The 15,859-nt window shown below is 30.4% G+C and overlaps 1 protein-coding gene across 2 annotated transcripts in view; it reads left to right on the forward strand.

Annotated features, from left to right (window-relative positions):
• LOC122633907 (beta-1-syntrophin) overlaps positions 1-15,859 on the forward strand; it is a 543,550-nt gene that overhangs the window by 15,064 nt on the left and 512,627 nt on the right. For both annotated transcript variants that reach the window (XM_043822372.1, XM_043822373.1), the window contains exon 2: positions 1,939-2,545. In XM_043822372.1, the coding sequence (XP_043678307.1) occupies positions 1,939-2,545 (607 nt within the window). The remainder of the gene's footprint in view (positions 1-1,938; positions 2,546-15,859) is intronic.

Consider the following 15,859-nt stretch of genomic DNA (forward strand, 5'->3'; position numbering starts at 1 on the left):
CGCGATCGTATCGATTATATGAACAAATTTATAATACACATAATACATATTTTTTATTATAATATAATATAATATTGGCAAAATTCTTCAATATAATTTGAACAAATAATAATTCGAATAAATGGCAAGTACAATGTCCATGGGATCTTAACACAATAAGAAAAGAAAAAGAGAAGGACAAAAAAAAAAACAAAAACAAAAACAAAAATTAACAAACGATCAAATCAATATTCGAATAAACAAAATAAAGAAATAATCGAACAAGAGAATCAACGATCGAACGAACGAATTAATAAACGAACAAACGATAAAAAATAAAAAGGAGAAGAGAGAAAAAAAGAAATAGAGAAATAAAATCTCGTAGGATCTCTTTAACGATTAGTCGCGGAAGTAGAGAAAGAGAAAGAGCAAGAGAGATTAAGTGAAAAGAAGGAAGGGGATAGTAGGGGTATAGAAAAAGTGGTGGTGGTGGTGGTGGGGAAAGTTGGGTGAGGGGAGGTTGAAAGTAGCGGCAGAACTACACGGGATAAGCTTGAAAATTTGACGAGCACCGGAAACTCTGCGAGGCGAAAACTCGAACCGATAAAATGGCCGCAGCAGCCGGCACGAAGTCGAGTTAAACGCATTACGGGGCAGGTACCGGTACGCTTTCGCGTTCTGCTTGATGAGCTCGCATAAATCGTCGATTTAATATGAATGCGTAATGGCCGAGCAGCAAAGAGCGAAACGAACGAACGAACGAGATAGAGAGAGAAAGAGAGAGAAAGCAACGCGTGCATCGCATAATCGCGTGTTCGATGCACGTAACGGGGTTTCGATGCTGCCGATAAAGAGAGAGGGAAAAGAGAGAAGAGATGGAGAGATAGAAAGAGAGAGAGAGAGAGAAGAAAGAAAATGAAAGATCTGAAGATTTTGAAAATTGTTATTCTTTGTGATTATCGATAAAAGTTATATGATTTCATATATTTTGTATTTTTTTTTTTTATTTTTTATTTATTTATTTATTTTTTTTTTATTATTTTCTTTCTTTCTTTCTTTCTTTCTTCTTTGTGGAAGAATTTGTTTCGTAAAAAGTGGAAATGTATTGTATTATACGGACGTAGTGTTGTTATATAATAGATAGGTTAGTGTGGGAAAAGAAAAGGATTGAAAAAAGAATAAGATAAAGAGAGAGAGAGAGAGAGAGGTATTATTGCGCAACGCGGTTTAATTGAGATTTTATTAATTTAAAATATTCATTGCGATTAAGCTGATAGGGTATTATATGGTAACGATAAGAATGTAATAATTTGTTGTTTTTAGAGTAATACAGGTGGAATTGAATGAATCTAAGGATACGTATATATTTTATCGGAAAGATAAATGAGATGGGATTTGTTTTTAGTAAGAATAGTTGATTGAATCACTCGATATTATATTCGATACAATTTTTTCTAATCTATAATAAATTTATATATTATACAATAAATATTCTAATATATATAGTATAATATATATATATATAAAATATATACATTAAATATATTCTTTTTCTAATCGTACAAATCAAATAAACAAATATATATATATATATACACACAATAAATTTTTCTTATCGATCGAATAACACAATCCATCCAATATATTTTTATCCTATCTAAAACTATATACCATAACAATACTTGCATTAAGTTTATAACAATATAACATTCACCTGACTTATCCGATATACTCTCATCTGCATTTACCTTCATTCTATTTAATTTAACTACAACTTTAAATATATACCAACATAACATAACATCACGTATAAATATCTACACAGTCCCCCCCCCTTTCTTTTTTTTTTTACAGATCGCCATTAATTCAATCATACCTTATATCGTTGGAACGATAATTTTTGTTGGATCTTTAAAAGATATTTGATATTAAAAATTGGTTTCTCTTTCTTTTTTTTAGCGCGGACCCTACGAGGAAATCGAAATGGTCGAATTGAGTGGTAGTGGACAAGCGAATTCGGCCATGGGTGTTACGGGACTCGGTTCTGTGGTATCCGCAGCGGCCTCATCTTCGTCATCTTCAACGACTACGACCACCACTGGTGGTGCATCCTCGTCAACTTCCGGTCGTGCTGGTATACTCGAGACACAGGTGCGCGGTCAATGGTATCGTGTATTCGTCTCTTTGGAGGACGATTATTTGAGTATATCGCTTGACGAGAGTTGCGACACTGTTAACAACGTTCTCAACAATGGTAACATCAATAACAACAACGTCGACAGTCTCAACGATCCGGATGTACCGGATTCGGTCGCCAATCAAAAACGTATCGTGCGGGTCGTTAAAAGCGACAACAACGGACTCGGTATTTCTATTAAAGGTGGGAAAGAAAATAAAATGCCGATTCTAATATCGAAGATATTCAAAGGTATGGCAGCCGATGCCACGGAGCAATTATATGTTGGCGATGCGATATTGGCTGTTAACGGTGAGGATCTACGCGAAGCTACCCACGACGAAGCTGTTAAAGCACTCAAGAGGGCTGGCAAGGTCGTCGAGCTTGAAGGTAAGTTTTTCTTTCATCATTTTTATTATTTTATTATCGCATACCAGATCACATTTGTTTGTCCGTTCGAATATTTCGAATCGAACTGTTTTTACAAGTAAATTTATTACTTCCTTCGTCGATTATAAAGAGAGATGGGTGTAATTGGAATGGGTCTTTTTTATATGGGAATTTTTTTCTTCCGATCCAATTTTTTTTTTTAAATGTTATTATTATATTGGGATGGGTAGACTGATCGAAACAGTCGTCGATTAACTATTAGAATTATTTATTTTATGACAATAGTGTGTGTGTGTGTGTGTGTGTGTGTATGTGTAAATAGATTGATTGGAAGTATATAATTTATTCGAATTTTTTGTCAATTATTAATTATAATGTATGATATGAAATATATAGTCATATACACATACATACACACACACACAAAATATTATATATATATATATATATATATATATATATATATATATATAATGTTTGATATATATGAATCGAAATGACATCGAAAATTTTCGAGAAATTGAAAAATTATTTTTACAATTTTCTTAAATAATCATTTTTCATATACATATATAAAATTACATAAATAATATAATAAACCGATCTAAAATATTCTCGAAAATGTGTTATAGCAAAATACTCGAACATAAGTTGATAAATTAATTGTTATTTCAATTTCTTTTTTTTTTTTTTTTTTCTTTTACGTTACTCTTTTTTTCTTTTCTTTTTTTTTTAATAATATAAAATAATTATTACCAATCTTGCAAACGCTCTAAAATAAAATTTAAACAAGTTCCATGCATCTTGCCGAAAATAATATTATTCTTCGAATATTAAACGTCAATTGATGAAACTAATGCAAATTACTTGCCGAACGTATTTACTATATCTTCTTAGACTTTTTTTTCTTTTAACAAGTATTAAGTATTACACCATTGTCGAAACGTTGATTTTCTGAATATAGTCGAATTAAATATATATTTATCATCTAAGATATTTATTAACGAACAACTTTATAAGAAACTGGAGCTCACTCTTGTATTTTTATTTTTTATTTCATTCTTTAGAGTATTTGGCCATATTTTCGTCGTTGTTATTATTGTTGTTTTTGTTGTTGTTCCCCTCCGTTCGTTTTTATTTTCGTTTGCCTTTGATTCGTGACGTACACTACACTTTATCCACTATTTTTCAACATCGATCGTTCGTTCGATACTCGCGTCATTAAAGAGCGACCCAACGAATGAATCCCTACGCGTTTCTGTTTTTTCTTTCTTCTTTTTCTTTGTTTATTTCCCTCCCTCCTTTCTGTCTATTTCTCAATAGCCTACGCGAATCTAACGGAATAGAGTTTTCGAAAGAAGAGGAGAAGGAGGAGGAGGAGTAAAGCAGCAGACGAGTGGAAGGTTGATGAGTACCGAGAAACAGAGCTTTTAGACGGATTAATGCATTGGTGCGACTCACTTGTCACCTTCCGAATGTATAAGAGAGAAAAAAAAATATATATATATATATAGAAAGAAAGAAAGAAAAAAAGGTTTATAGAGAAGTAGAAAAATATATAAAAATAAGTTAAAAAGTAAAGAGAGAAAGAGAATGAATAAATGATAAAGATAGATAGATGGATGGATGGATGGATGGATGGATGGATAGAGAGAAATAATTGAAAGAAAAATAAAAAAAGTATATAAGAATAAGTTAGAAAATAAAGGAAGAGGGAGAATGAATTAATGATAGAAACAAATAGATAAATGGATAGAGAGAAAGAGTTGAAAACAAGTGGAGAAGTATATAAGAATAAGTTAGAAAATAAGATAAGGAGCTAATCGTAATGACAAGTAGATAAATGGATAGATATATGGACAGAGAGAAAAAATTGAAAAAGAAATGAAATAGGGAAGTATATAAGAATAAATTAAAAAGTAAAGAAAGAAGGAGAATGATTTAATGATAAAGAGTTAATGATAAAAGTAGATAGATAGATAGATAGATAGAAAGAATTGAAAGAAAAATAGAAAAGTGATATAAGAAAAGTGTATAAAAATAAGTTGAAGAAAAAAGAAGGGGAGAATGAGTTAATGAAAAAAAAAAAAAAGAAGAAGAAAGAAGAGGAACAAGAGAGAAAGAGATATAGAGAAAGAATAATTCAGATAAAGAGAGTAATACAATGTGATTGAAAGAGGAAAGGAGAAATAGAGAATGTGTTTGAAAGTGAGAGAGAGAAAGAGAATTAAATGAAAAATAGAAAAGTATCGAATGAGAGGAAAAGAGAAAGAAAGAATTTTGAAGCGAGAGAGAGAGAGAGAGATAGAGAGAGAGAGATAGAGTTTAAAGAAAAATAGAAAAGTATCGAATGAGTTAAAGAAAAAGGAGGTGAAAGAAAAGGATAGAAGTGAGAAAGTGATAGAAAATGATTGAGATAAAGAGAGAAAGACAATGTGATTGAAAGAAGAAAAGAAAAAGAAAGAATGTCGAAATGAAAGAGAGAGAGAGAGAGAGAGAGAGAACAAGTTAAAAGTAAGATAATAAAGAATCATCGAGTGAGTTAAAGTTAACAGAGAAGGAGAGAATGAGTTAAATAAAAAAAGATGAGATAGAAAAGAACGAGAGAGATATTGGATTGAAGAAAGAGAGATGGACTACATTTTTTATTACAATTGTTATATCTCTGATGATATTGCAAGTACGATAAGAAATAGATAGGAATATAATTGGAGAAGAAAATTTAAGCTTCTCGATGTATGCTTAGTAGGAGAAAATGAAAAATTAGAGATACGAAAATCTATATATCTCTATTTGTTTCTCCGTTTTCTTTTTCCTTCTTTTTCTTCTTTGTCCCCTTCGTTTCTTCTTTATTCCCCCCCCCCCTCTTTTTTTTTCTTTTTACTCTTACATTTTTATTGTCATTATTTTTTTTTTTATTATTCATTCATTCGTTCGTTCGTTCGTTCGTTCGTTCGTTCGTTCATTCATTTATTTTTTATTTCTATCCATTTATTTCTATCCTTCTCATTTTCTTTCTCTCTCGCGTAGACCCTCCGGTTTCGTTTATCTTCCGTTGCGGAAGTTCGGGACTTTGGCGTGTGTGAGCGCCCGCGCACATTCGAGTTCGAGTTCGAGTTCGAGTTCGAGTCGAGTCGACTCGTGAGATTATCAAACGCGAGACAGCGAAAAAGAGCCGTCGGGTGAAAGGTTGGAGAAAAACACGCACGTATGCTTCCGAGCGTTAAATGGCGCTCTCTCTCTCTCTCTCTCTCTCCCTCCCCCCTCTCTCTCAGTCACTCTCAGTCTGTCTTTTTCATTCTTTCTCTCTCGCTCTTTCTGTCCCTTTCGTTCACCTACATTCGCCATGCCATTCTTCCCCCCCTCTCTCTCTCCTACATTTTTCTTTCTTTTCATTGAGTCACTGCCATTCTTCTTTCCTCCTTTTTATTTCGCTTTGACGCGAAATCTTCTCTTTCTCTCTTTCTTTTTTCTTTCTTTTCCTCTCTCTCTCTCTCTCTCTCTCTCTGTCTCTGTCTCTGTCTCTGTCTATCTCTGTCTCTTTCTGTCTCTTTCTCTTTTTCATTCTCATTGCTTCAAACGACTTTGGCTTGTACGTACTACTTCTACTACTACTACTACTACTACTGTTACTACTACTAGTATTTCTACTATTTCTACTATTTCTGCTACTACTACTACTATTACTACTACTACTACTACTACTTTTTCCTAAATATTTCTCATGGTATTCACTCTTCAACGAGCTTAGTGCTCACACGTTCGACCTCCTTTTTCAATCGACAAAGCCTTTTTAATATTGCCAACTATCTATGTATGTCAACCGTCTATATATAATCCAATTCTTTTTTATATTTGCACGAGGATGATGCAATGTGGAAGTAGAGAAAAGAAAAAATGAAGGAGTAATGTTTAATATTACTTAGCATAATTAGATACGATATTAATATTGTAATATCCAATATCTACAGTAGTTATATTATTGATGGTGTATGTGTTAATATGATATATGCTTATAAATATTAATATTGAAAATTAATTATTGAAATCAATGGAGAAGATCAATGATGAAAATTAATGGAGAAGATCAATGATGAAAATCAATGATAAAGATCAATAATGAAAATCAATGATAAAGATCGATGATGAAAATTAATGATGAAAATCAGTAACGAATATCAATGATTGATACGATTGATGGAAATCAATGATAAAGATTAATAATGAAAATCAATGATGATAATCAATAACGAAAATCGATGGCGAATGTCAATGAAAATCACTTTCGCATTTAGATGATTTTTTTTTTTTTATGTTCATTGCTAGAGTTGTTAAAAATTTCCGAAGTATTACATCATCGTTTACGCTTTACACATTTATTTATTTTATGTTTTCGGCTGTTACCATACAATTTACATATTACATAAATATTGTAATGATGAATATTTATACGTAGAGAAACGTAGAGATTTTTTGTTAGTTATTCATGCATGCATGCATGTGTGTGCATATATATATATATAGATATGTATGTATGTATGTATGTATGTATGTATGTTTAGTATATAGAATTTTTCAAATTACAAAAAAATCAAAAATCGTCAAACTTCATGGCTCGAATTAATTGTAGTTTGTCCTCACTATTATTATTTATTTTTAATTAACAAATTATTTATCGCCCATTTTATTTATTACGTCATGCTATTACTCTTCAAACCTTTCATTCGTTGTTCCGATTATGTACATAAAATGAAAAAAATTAGAGTTAGAAACAGCGGGTAGTATGATCTAACGTATAATTAAGAATAAATGAATAACAAGAATGGGGGAAGTACTATTTTCTTCGACGATAACTTAGCCCGAGTGATTTGAATGATCGATGCGAATGAGTCGAGTTAAAAAGTAAATGAATCAACTAAAAAAAAAAAATCAAGAAAAGAAAGAAACAAAAATTATCTAATTATCAAACATTTATGCGTCATATCTGATAGTTATGTTAATCGTGAGGTTATTAAGAAAAAAAAGGGTGGAACAACAAATCGCGTAATTATAAAAAAAAAAAAAAAAGAACGATCCATTCATCACATTTTGTATCAAGTGATTGTTACAAAATTTTAGAACTATGATTGTACGAATAACAATAATCTAACGATTATCCGATTAATTAAAATGTAACAAACATATCAGGGAAGGGGAGATCTAACGCGTGCTCGCCACGAAATAAACAATTAACAAGTAAATTAATTAAAAATCATCGAATTAATTAAAAATCAATATATTACTGCATATATGCAATGCTCGTAATTAAGATATATAAATCTTTCTCTCCTTCGCTCTATATATATATATATCTATCTTTATTTTTATATTTTACGCGTTACTCGTCCGTAATTCATTCATAACATAATTTTAACATAATTTCAACATAATTTCATTTAAATACAATTTCTCATAATATAAGTTTTATAAATATTATGAATATTATAAATTTCTGATGAAATGAATTTTATTTGTTGCAACAAATTAAAGAAAAAAAAAGAAAATATTTATTGTAATAAATTTTATCCGTTAAGTCTAATACTTGTGATATACAATTCTAATACATATATATATATATACACATACATATATATATACATATAAATATATAGATATATTTACATATATATAAGCATATATATACATTATATACATATACATATACACACATATATATATATATATATATATATATATATATATATATATATGATAGAGAAAAAATAAATAAAAAAAAAAAAAAAAAGAGAGAGAGAGAGAGAAGGAAATCCAAAAAGAACGAGCTTTTCCCTTGGCTCGAGGGCACTCGTCTTTTATTCAGTCACTTTCTGTATTCCCTGGCATTCGGTTTGACACGTAAAGCATGCACACGCCGTACAGGGCTATGCGTTGCACACGTGCGAGAGTGCACGCGCCGTCTACGATCCTCTTCCCTCCCTTCTCTCTCTCTCTCTCTCTCTCTCTCTCTCTCTTTTACTGTTTCCTACTCCGGACGGTTTTACGTGGGAGACGCGTGGAATGCGATACTCTGCACTTTACGTGCACGCGTACGTGAGATGCAAGAGCGAAGGACGCGCCAGCGTGGGCGGCGTTTGCCCGAAGGCGAGGAAGGAAAGAGCAAGACTGGTTATGCAGGGAAGAGAAGTCGAAAGGAGAGTGGTTGACCCCGCTCTATCTCTCTCCCTTTCTTTTTCTCTCTATCTCTATCTCTATCCTTATCCCTATCTCTATCTTCATCTCTGTCTGTATTTCTATCTCTGTTTCTTTTGCTTTCTGCAAAGTTGCTCTATTTCAAATAGTATGTGAAGAAGAGATACATTTTCGGAATATAGAAAAAGATATTTCGTAAGAAGGAGAGAAAGAGAGAAAGAGAGAAAGAGAGATTTCATTAGAAGGAGAGAGAAAAAGAGATGTATCTATAGGAAAAGAAAATAGAGATAGATTCTATAAGAAAGAGTGAGATAGAGAGAAAGAGAAAGAGAAAGAGAGAGAAAGATTCCATAAGGAAAAAGGAGACCAAGAGATTTTATATGAGAGAGAGAGAGAGAGAGAGAGAGAGAGAGAGAGAGAGAGAGAGAGAGAGAAAGAGAAAGAGAAAGAAAAAATCGGATTCTATAAGAAAGAGATAAGGAGAGATGAAATCTACGAGGAAAAGAGTGAGAGTGTTATTTTGAAAAGTAGATAAAGAATGAAACATTTCGAAAGAGAGAGGGAAGGAGAGAGAGAGAGAGGAGGGTGGAAGAAAGAGAGAAAAGAGATTTCGAAAAGAAAGATATAGGAGTAAAAGATTCGAAATGAAAGAAAGGAAGAAAAGAAATTTCGAAAAGGAAGACAAAGAGTAAAAGATATTTTTTGAAAGAAAGATAATGAAAGATTTCAAGGGGGAGAGAGAGAGAATAAGTTTTGAAAAGAATGACGAAGATTGAAAGATTTAGAAAGAAAAAGTGAGAGAGAGATTTCGAAAAGATAGACGAAGAATTAAAGATTTCAATAGAAGGATAAAAAGAAAGAGATAGATAAATAGATAGATAGATAGATAGATAGATAGATAGAGAGAGAGAGAGAGAGAAATTTTTGAAGAAAGACAGAGTATACAGGATTCAAAAGGAAAGAGAAGGATAACAACATTTTCGAAAAAAGAAACGAAAAGTGAAAGATTCATGAAGGAAGAGAAAGAGTGATATTTTTTGATTGAAAGATTTCCAACAAAAAATTCCAAAAGAGGGGGAGATAGAAAGAGAGAGAGAGAGAGATAAAGAAATTTTTGAAAGAGAGACAGAGGATGAAAAATTCATAAAGGAAGAGTGAGACAGATTGATATTTTTTGAATGATAGACAAAGAATAAAAGATTTCGAAAGAGAGAGAGAAAGAAAGATTACGAATAAAAGAAAGATAGAGAGAGAGAGAGAGAGAGAGAGAGAGAGAGAGAGAGAGAGAGAGAGAGAGAGAGAGAGAGAGAGAGAGAGAAAGGGAGATAATAAGAATGACTTTGAAAGAAAAACAGATAATAAAAGATTCAGAAAGAAAGAAAAATTTGAGAAGAAATAGAGAAAGAGAAAGAAATACTGATTTTGAAAGAAAGATAGAGAGTAAAAGATTTCGAAAGACAGATAGTTTCTAAATGAGTGAGAAAGATCTTTCGTAAGGAAAAGAGGAAGAGATCTCGATAAAAAGAGAGAGTGAGAGGGAAAGAGGAGAAACTGTGTGTGTAAGAGAAGGAAAGAGAGAGAGAGAGAGAGAGAGAGAGAGAGAGAGAGAGAGAGAGAGAGAGAGAAAGGACGAGGTGCGGAATAAATTATTCAAGGATTTTCATCAAGAACTCATCCTAGTCTCCCCTTTTCGTATCCTTCTTCTCTTCACTTTCTTTTTTTTCTTCTGTTTTCTTCTTTTTTCTTTCTTTCTTTCTTTCTTTCTTTCTTTCTTTTTTTTCTTTTTCTTTTTTTTTTTTTTTTTTTTGATCTGAGACCTCTCGTTCAAATCAATTCGAAAACTTCTTCCGGAAGCAAATTGCGTGAACGTGAAAGATTTTCCAATGTTAAAATTTGTCCTTTCGATGTACTTAACAGCTGCCACTTTTTTATTTATATTACGGAATTTTAATTTGAATTTGTATTTGAATTTGAATTTTAATATGCAACGCGAATGATTATTGAGATTATATTATAGGGCTCATCCAAGTTATGTACGAGTGGGAGAATTATTTTTTTCTTTTTCTTTTTTTTTTTCTTTTTGCTTTTAACACGAAAATTTTGTTCAAAAGAGTCTTTCATCTTGTTCTCCTCTTTTAATTAATTTCACTCGATCGCTCGATTATTCGTGAAAATTCAATTAAGGAAGACTTGCCAGATCTAATTCAATCAGTCATATATATATATATATATATATATATATATATATCTTTGTCCGATGAAATAATTTTATTTCTATTGTGGATAATACTTATGTATATGTGCGTTTCATTAATTAATCTGAAAATTTGTATAATTAAACAAGTTGATTAATTTATTTAATTATTTCTATATTTTTATTTATTTATTTTCTTTCTCCTTCTCCTTTTTTTTTATTTCGTAACAAGAAGTAAAACTAAAAGATAGAAAACAAATTCTTATTATTAATTACATAGATCTAATAACGATTTAATGGGCAATTAGAATTCTATTAGTTTATTATGAAAATTAATAATTTCTTTGAATTTTTAAAATTGAACCAAACAAAATTATATTTCTTCTTAATTTGACGTACATGAAATAAATTAAAATTTTAACTTTATATATATGCATAATATATATATATATATATATATATATATATTGAAATTCTATATAAATAAATAAAAAAGAATATAAGTTCAACGAAACAATTAACGGACAATTAATTTAACAGAGAATGCAACTTACACTATTAAAAAAAAAAAAAAAAAGTTCCATTACAAGATGAAAAAATAACAAGACCACAAACAATTAACGATACCAACAACAAAACTTAATTGACACTTAACACATTCATTATAACAATAACAATAATAATTCATTCGAAAGTATTACAAATTCCAACGTCACGTAATTAAACGATAAATTTACCCTTCACGAATATAAAAAAAAAAAAAAAAGAGAGAGAAAAGAAAAGAAAAAAAACGAGCCAAACATTATCTCCAAGCAATTAAAAACTTTCGTCGATTAATTAACACGAAGATAACGATGATGAGTATCAAATAGATATCGTTTGGAGGGATGATAATCGTCGAGAAAAATCGTCGACGTTTTGGTTCCTCGGCTCATGATTCGGATCGGATCGGATCGGATCGGATCGGATCGCACCGGACCAGACCGGACTGGATCGGACTTTCGTAATTCGAAAAGGGACCTCTGACTTCGCGTGACTTTTCTCTACGGTCTATCTGTTCAAGAGCGACGATCTACTTGTCCGATCTGTAGAAATAGTGTCTGGTGAAATATCGTCTGTCCTTGATTATGGATCGTTTGTTATACTACAGGGTGTTTCGTTTAACTCGAACTTCTTTCAAATCTTCATACACCTTTTTAACGTCGGTGTATCGTAAAAAAGTAGTAATTTTTTTTCTCCATAAATCTAACATCTAATTAATCGAGATCGTTTCTATCAAGATGTCAAGGTCATCGCTAGTGATCTATTTATTTATGTATATATATATGTGTGTGTGTGTGTTTTTTTCTTGTCGGCATGCAACTTTTAAAGAATCAAATTCAACGATAAAGGGTTATTTATTGAACTTCGTTTGATCTTCATTAATAAGAAATAATGATGTTCGGGTTAAAACGAAAGTGAAAATGTCGGACGTTGCAAATTGACAAAGATTTATATCAGAGATTTTTCGAGATGATATTTTTCTTTTTTAATTGTTTGTTTGTTTGTTTGTTTGTCTTTTTTTTTTTTTTTAAACTCGACAACAAAATGTTGCTACGACATTTGGAATGGAATCGTTTGCAATCGTTTGAATTTAATCCTTCGCAAATTTGTACGTAACAATCGAAAAGAGTGTGGAGATATTTCAAATGTTCCCAGTTAAGCGAGAAACACCCTATATATATATATATATGTACGTATATGTATATGTATACGTAAGTAGCGGCGATCCTAGCTCAACTGTTGTATGCGGTTCCGCTTGAAACGTGTGTACATTACTTCGCTGGTAAACATCGGCAAAGTCATTGGATAACATCTTCGCTACACCCACACCTGATGTTGTTACCTCCTCTAGATGGATTTCGCGAGCGTGTAAGAACGCTGATAAGAAGTAAGACGAATTCGTCGATTAAGGAATTTATTTCAGGAGAAGAGATTATAAAGGTTGTGTCGTAAGAATGTTTTGGTATGGGTAAATAATTTTTCTTTCTTTCTTTCTTTCTTTCTTTTTTTTTTCTCTCTATATAAAGTATCTTCCGTGAGTGATTTTTTTTTTATGTAAATTATGAAATGTTTGACTTAAGTAAATATAATATTATGTGTAATATTATATGTATGAATAATATTGTACGTAATATTGTATATATATATATAAATAATATTGTTTATATATATATATATATTTGATAAATAATTAGAAATCTATTGCGAAAGAATCGGTTATGAATGAAATATTTTCTAAAAGTTTCTTTTTTTATATAAAAAAAAAATGTTCACTAAAAATATCTTCAAGAAATTATTTCTCCATTATGAAATTTTATTATTACTTAAATGTAATATTATATGTATACGTATTTGATAAATAATAATATTTCGTTCATTAACCAGTATGTCGACGTTCATTAATTTGTCTCGATGCTAACGTTAATTCGTTTGCGTTTTATATTTACGTTAATTCGATCAATTTAATACCAACGATCATTCATCGTAATGATTTCAAACTAAACGTCAATTGATTTAATTTAAGATCAACGTTCCATTCGTTTACCTCAAAATTAAAATTATATAATATTAACGTCGAATCGTTACATTCTATATTCTTACGTTCATTCATTATATTCAACATCATTAATTTATTAATAATTAAATATCAAGTATTATTCAATAATCTAAACCCTGATATATAGATTCCTTACAAACTAAACTTTAGTTTATTAAAATCAAATTTAATTGAAGGCATCAACATTGAGATTCGTTTTTAACTTAACATTAATATCGAATAATAAATCTTCGACGATTTTTCTTTTTCTTTTCTTTTCTTTTCTTTTCTTTTCTTTTTTTTTTTTACAACATAAATTTATCCAATACAAATTATTATTCAACAATAAATATTACACAATAATTACATATAATTGAATATTAAATATTATTCAATATTCTAAAACATGACATAATATCATTTCAATCGCAATTAAATAAACAATTAATTTCGTTCATCACAATAGACTATAACAACGATCGTATTAATGTTAAATACACAACAACATTGACATTCGTTATTAACATAACATTAATATTAATTAACAATAACAATAATAATTCAAACATATATATATCTCTCTCTCTCTCTTTCACACACTCACTTTCTCTCTCTTTCAATCTTTTCATTTTTACATCAAACATAAAATTCATTAAACCGTACGTTCGAAGTAGAAAAGAAAATAATGATTATTATATAACTCGTCTAATCTCGATTAGGGTTTGGGGCATTAGTATAATGGTAAGTAATTAAGAATTTTTTTGTAGTACATAATCGCTGCAGCTCTGAAAGTACACACACACACACACAAATACACACACAAATACACACGCGCGCACACGCACATGTATAAGTACATTGGAATAGGTGGGTGTACGTGGAACGTCTGTGGTTTTCCCGTGCGTATTTCTAATTAGAATGCATAATTTTAGTCGGCCATTGTTCTCCAATGTAGGTTGCATGACGGATGACGCACGACGTTGTCACGGAAATTGCGTCTTAAATCCTGCAGTCCGGAATTTCCCTATCACTTGGAACCTTCTATAACTCTCTCTCTCTTTCTCTCTTTCTCTCTTTCTCTATCTCTTTATCTTTATCTCTATTTCTATCTTTATCTCTCTATCTATGTCTTTAGGATATTGCCTCGTTTAATCTCTCTTTCTCTTTCTCTTTCTCTTTCTCTTTCCTTTCGGATTTCCTGCTCCTTGTCTTCCATATTTTCATTCGTACCATCTTATGGTATCTTATTCGAGAAGAATAAGATGGTGCCTTCTATCGGCCGGAACTGTAATTCTAATCAACGTGAAACGTTCGACGTAGTTACATTTGTCCGACCAATAGGATTTGTCTAATATATGATAGAGACGTATCGGATGAATGGATATATCTAATATATTGATTGATTTGATTAGATTTCTATATAATGAATATTTGTGGAATTTCAGGGTGAAGGGTAGAGGGGGTTATCTGTTTTTATTCGGTTGATATATATATATATATATTGTGTGTGGAAATAAAAAAAAAATAAATAAATAAAAGATAAAATACAAGAAGACAAAGAAAGAAGATAAAACGTTTATATCGAAAAAGAAAAAAAAAAAATCGTATGAAACTAGTATAATGTAACTTGTTTCGAGTAAACGCAAAGAGGATAGAAAAAGGAAATACGAGAAATAATTTTTCGAAATATGGAAATGGAAATGCGTGAAAAATATTTTATTTGATGGACGAAATTTGTCCAGAGAAATGAAAAGAAAAGAAGAAATAGACGAACAAGCAGTTTTTTTGTTTTATTTCTTTCTTTTTTTTTTTTTTTTGGAAAAAGAAAATGTATAAGAAGCTCTTACGCAATGATCTTAATCCGAACGATTTTATTTTACTTATAAATTTTTTAGAAAAAAAAAAAAAAAAAAAGGAAATGGACAACGCTATCTTTGCGAATTAATTAAACTTCTCTCGTGTTAACGTTCGATTTAATTGTACGTATGTATACGAGTAAAAATGAAGTAACTTTAAAAATGTATTATCGTATTATCATACAAGGGTGTTCTTTAGGCAAATAAGTTTCGAGATATTCTAATAACATTACTCTATCATTGGAGATATTATTCCAGAGAAAAAAAGATTATTCAAGTTGAACATTCGATCGGTTTCGCGAATGTAAAAATGAAAAAGAAAAAAAATGAAAGGAAAAAATAAAAAAAAAAAGTATTTGATCTACATCAAAGTACAATATATAATAATTCGTATCAAAGTACATAATAAAAAAAAAAAAAAACAAATCGAAGTATATAATAATCAAATATATAAATCAATCCAAAGATTCTCTCTTTTTAAGGATTTAAAAAAAAAA

Source organism: Vespula pensylvanica, chromosome 13, assembly GCF_014466175.1.
Source record: "Vespula pensylvanica isolate Volc-1 chromosome 13, ASM1446617v1, whole genome shotgun sequence".
Lineage (NCBI taxonomy): Eukaryota > Metazoa > Arthropoda > Insecta > Hymenoptera > Vespidae > Vespula > Vespula pensylvanica.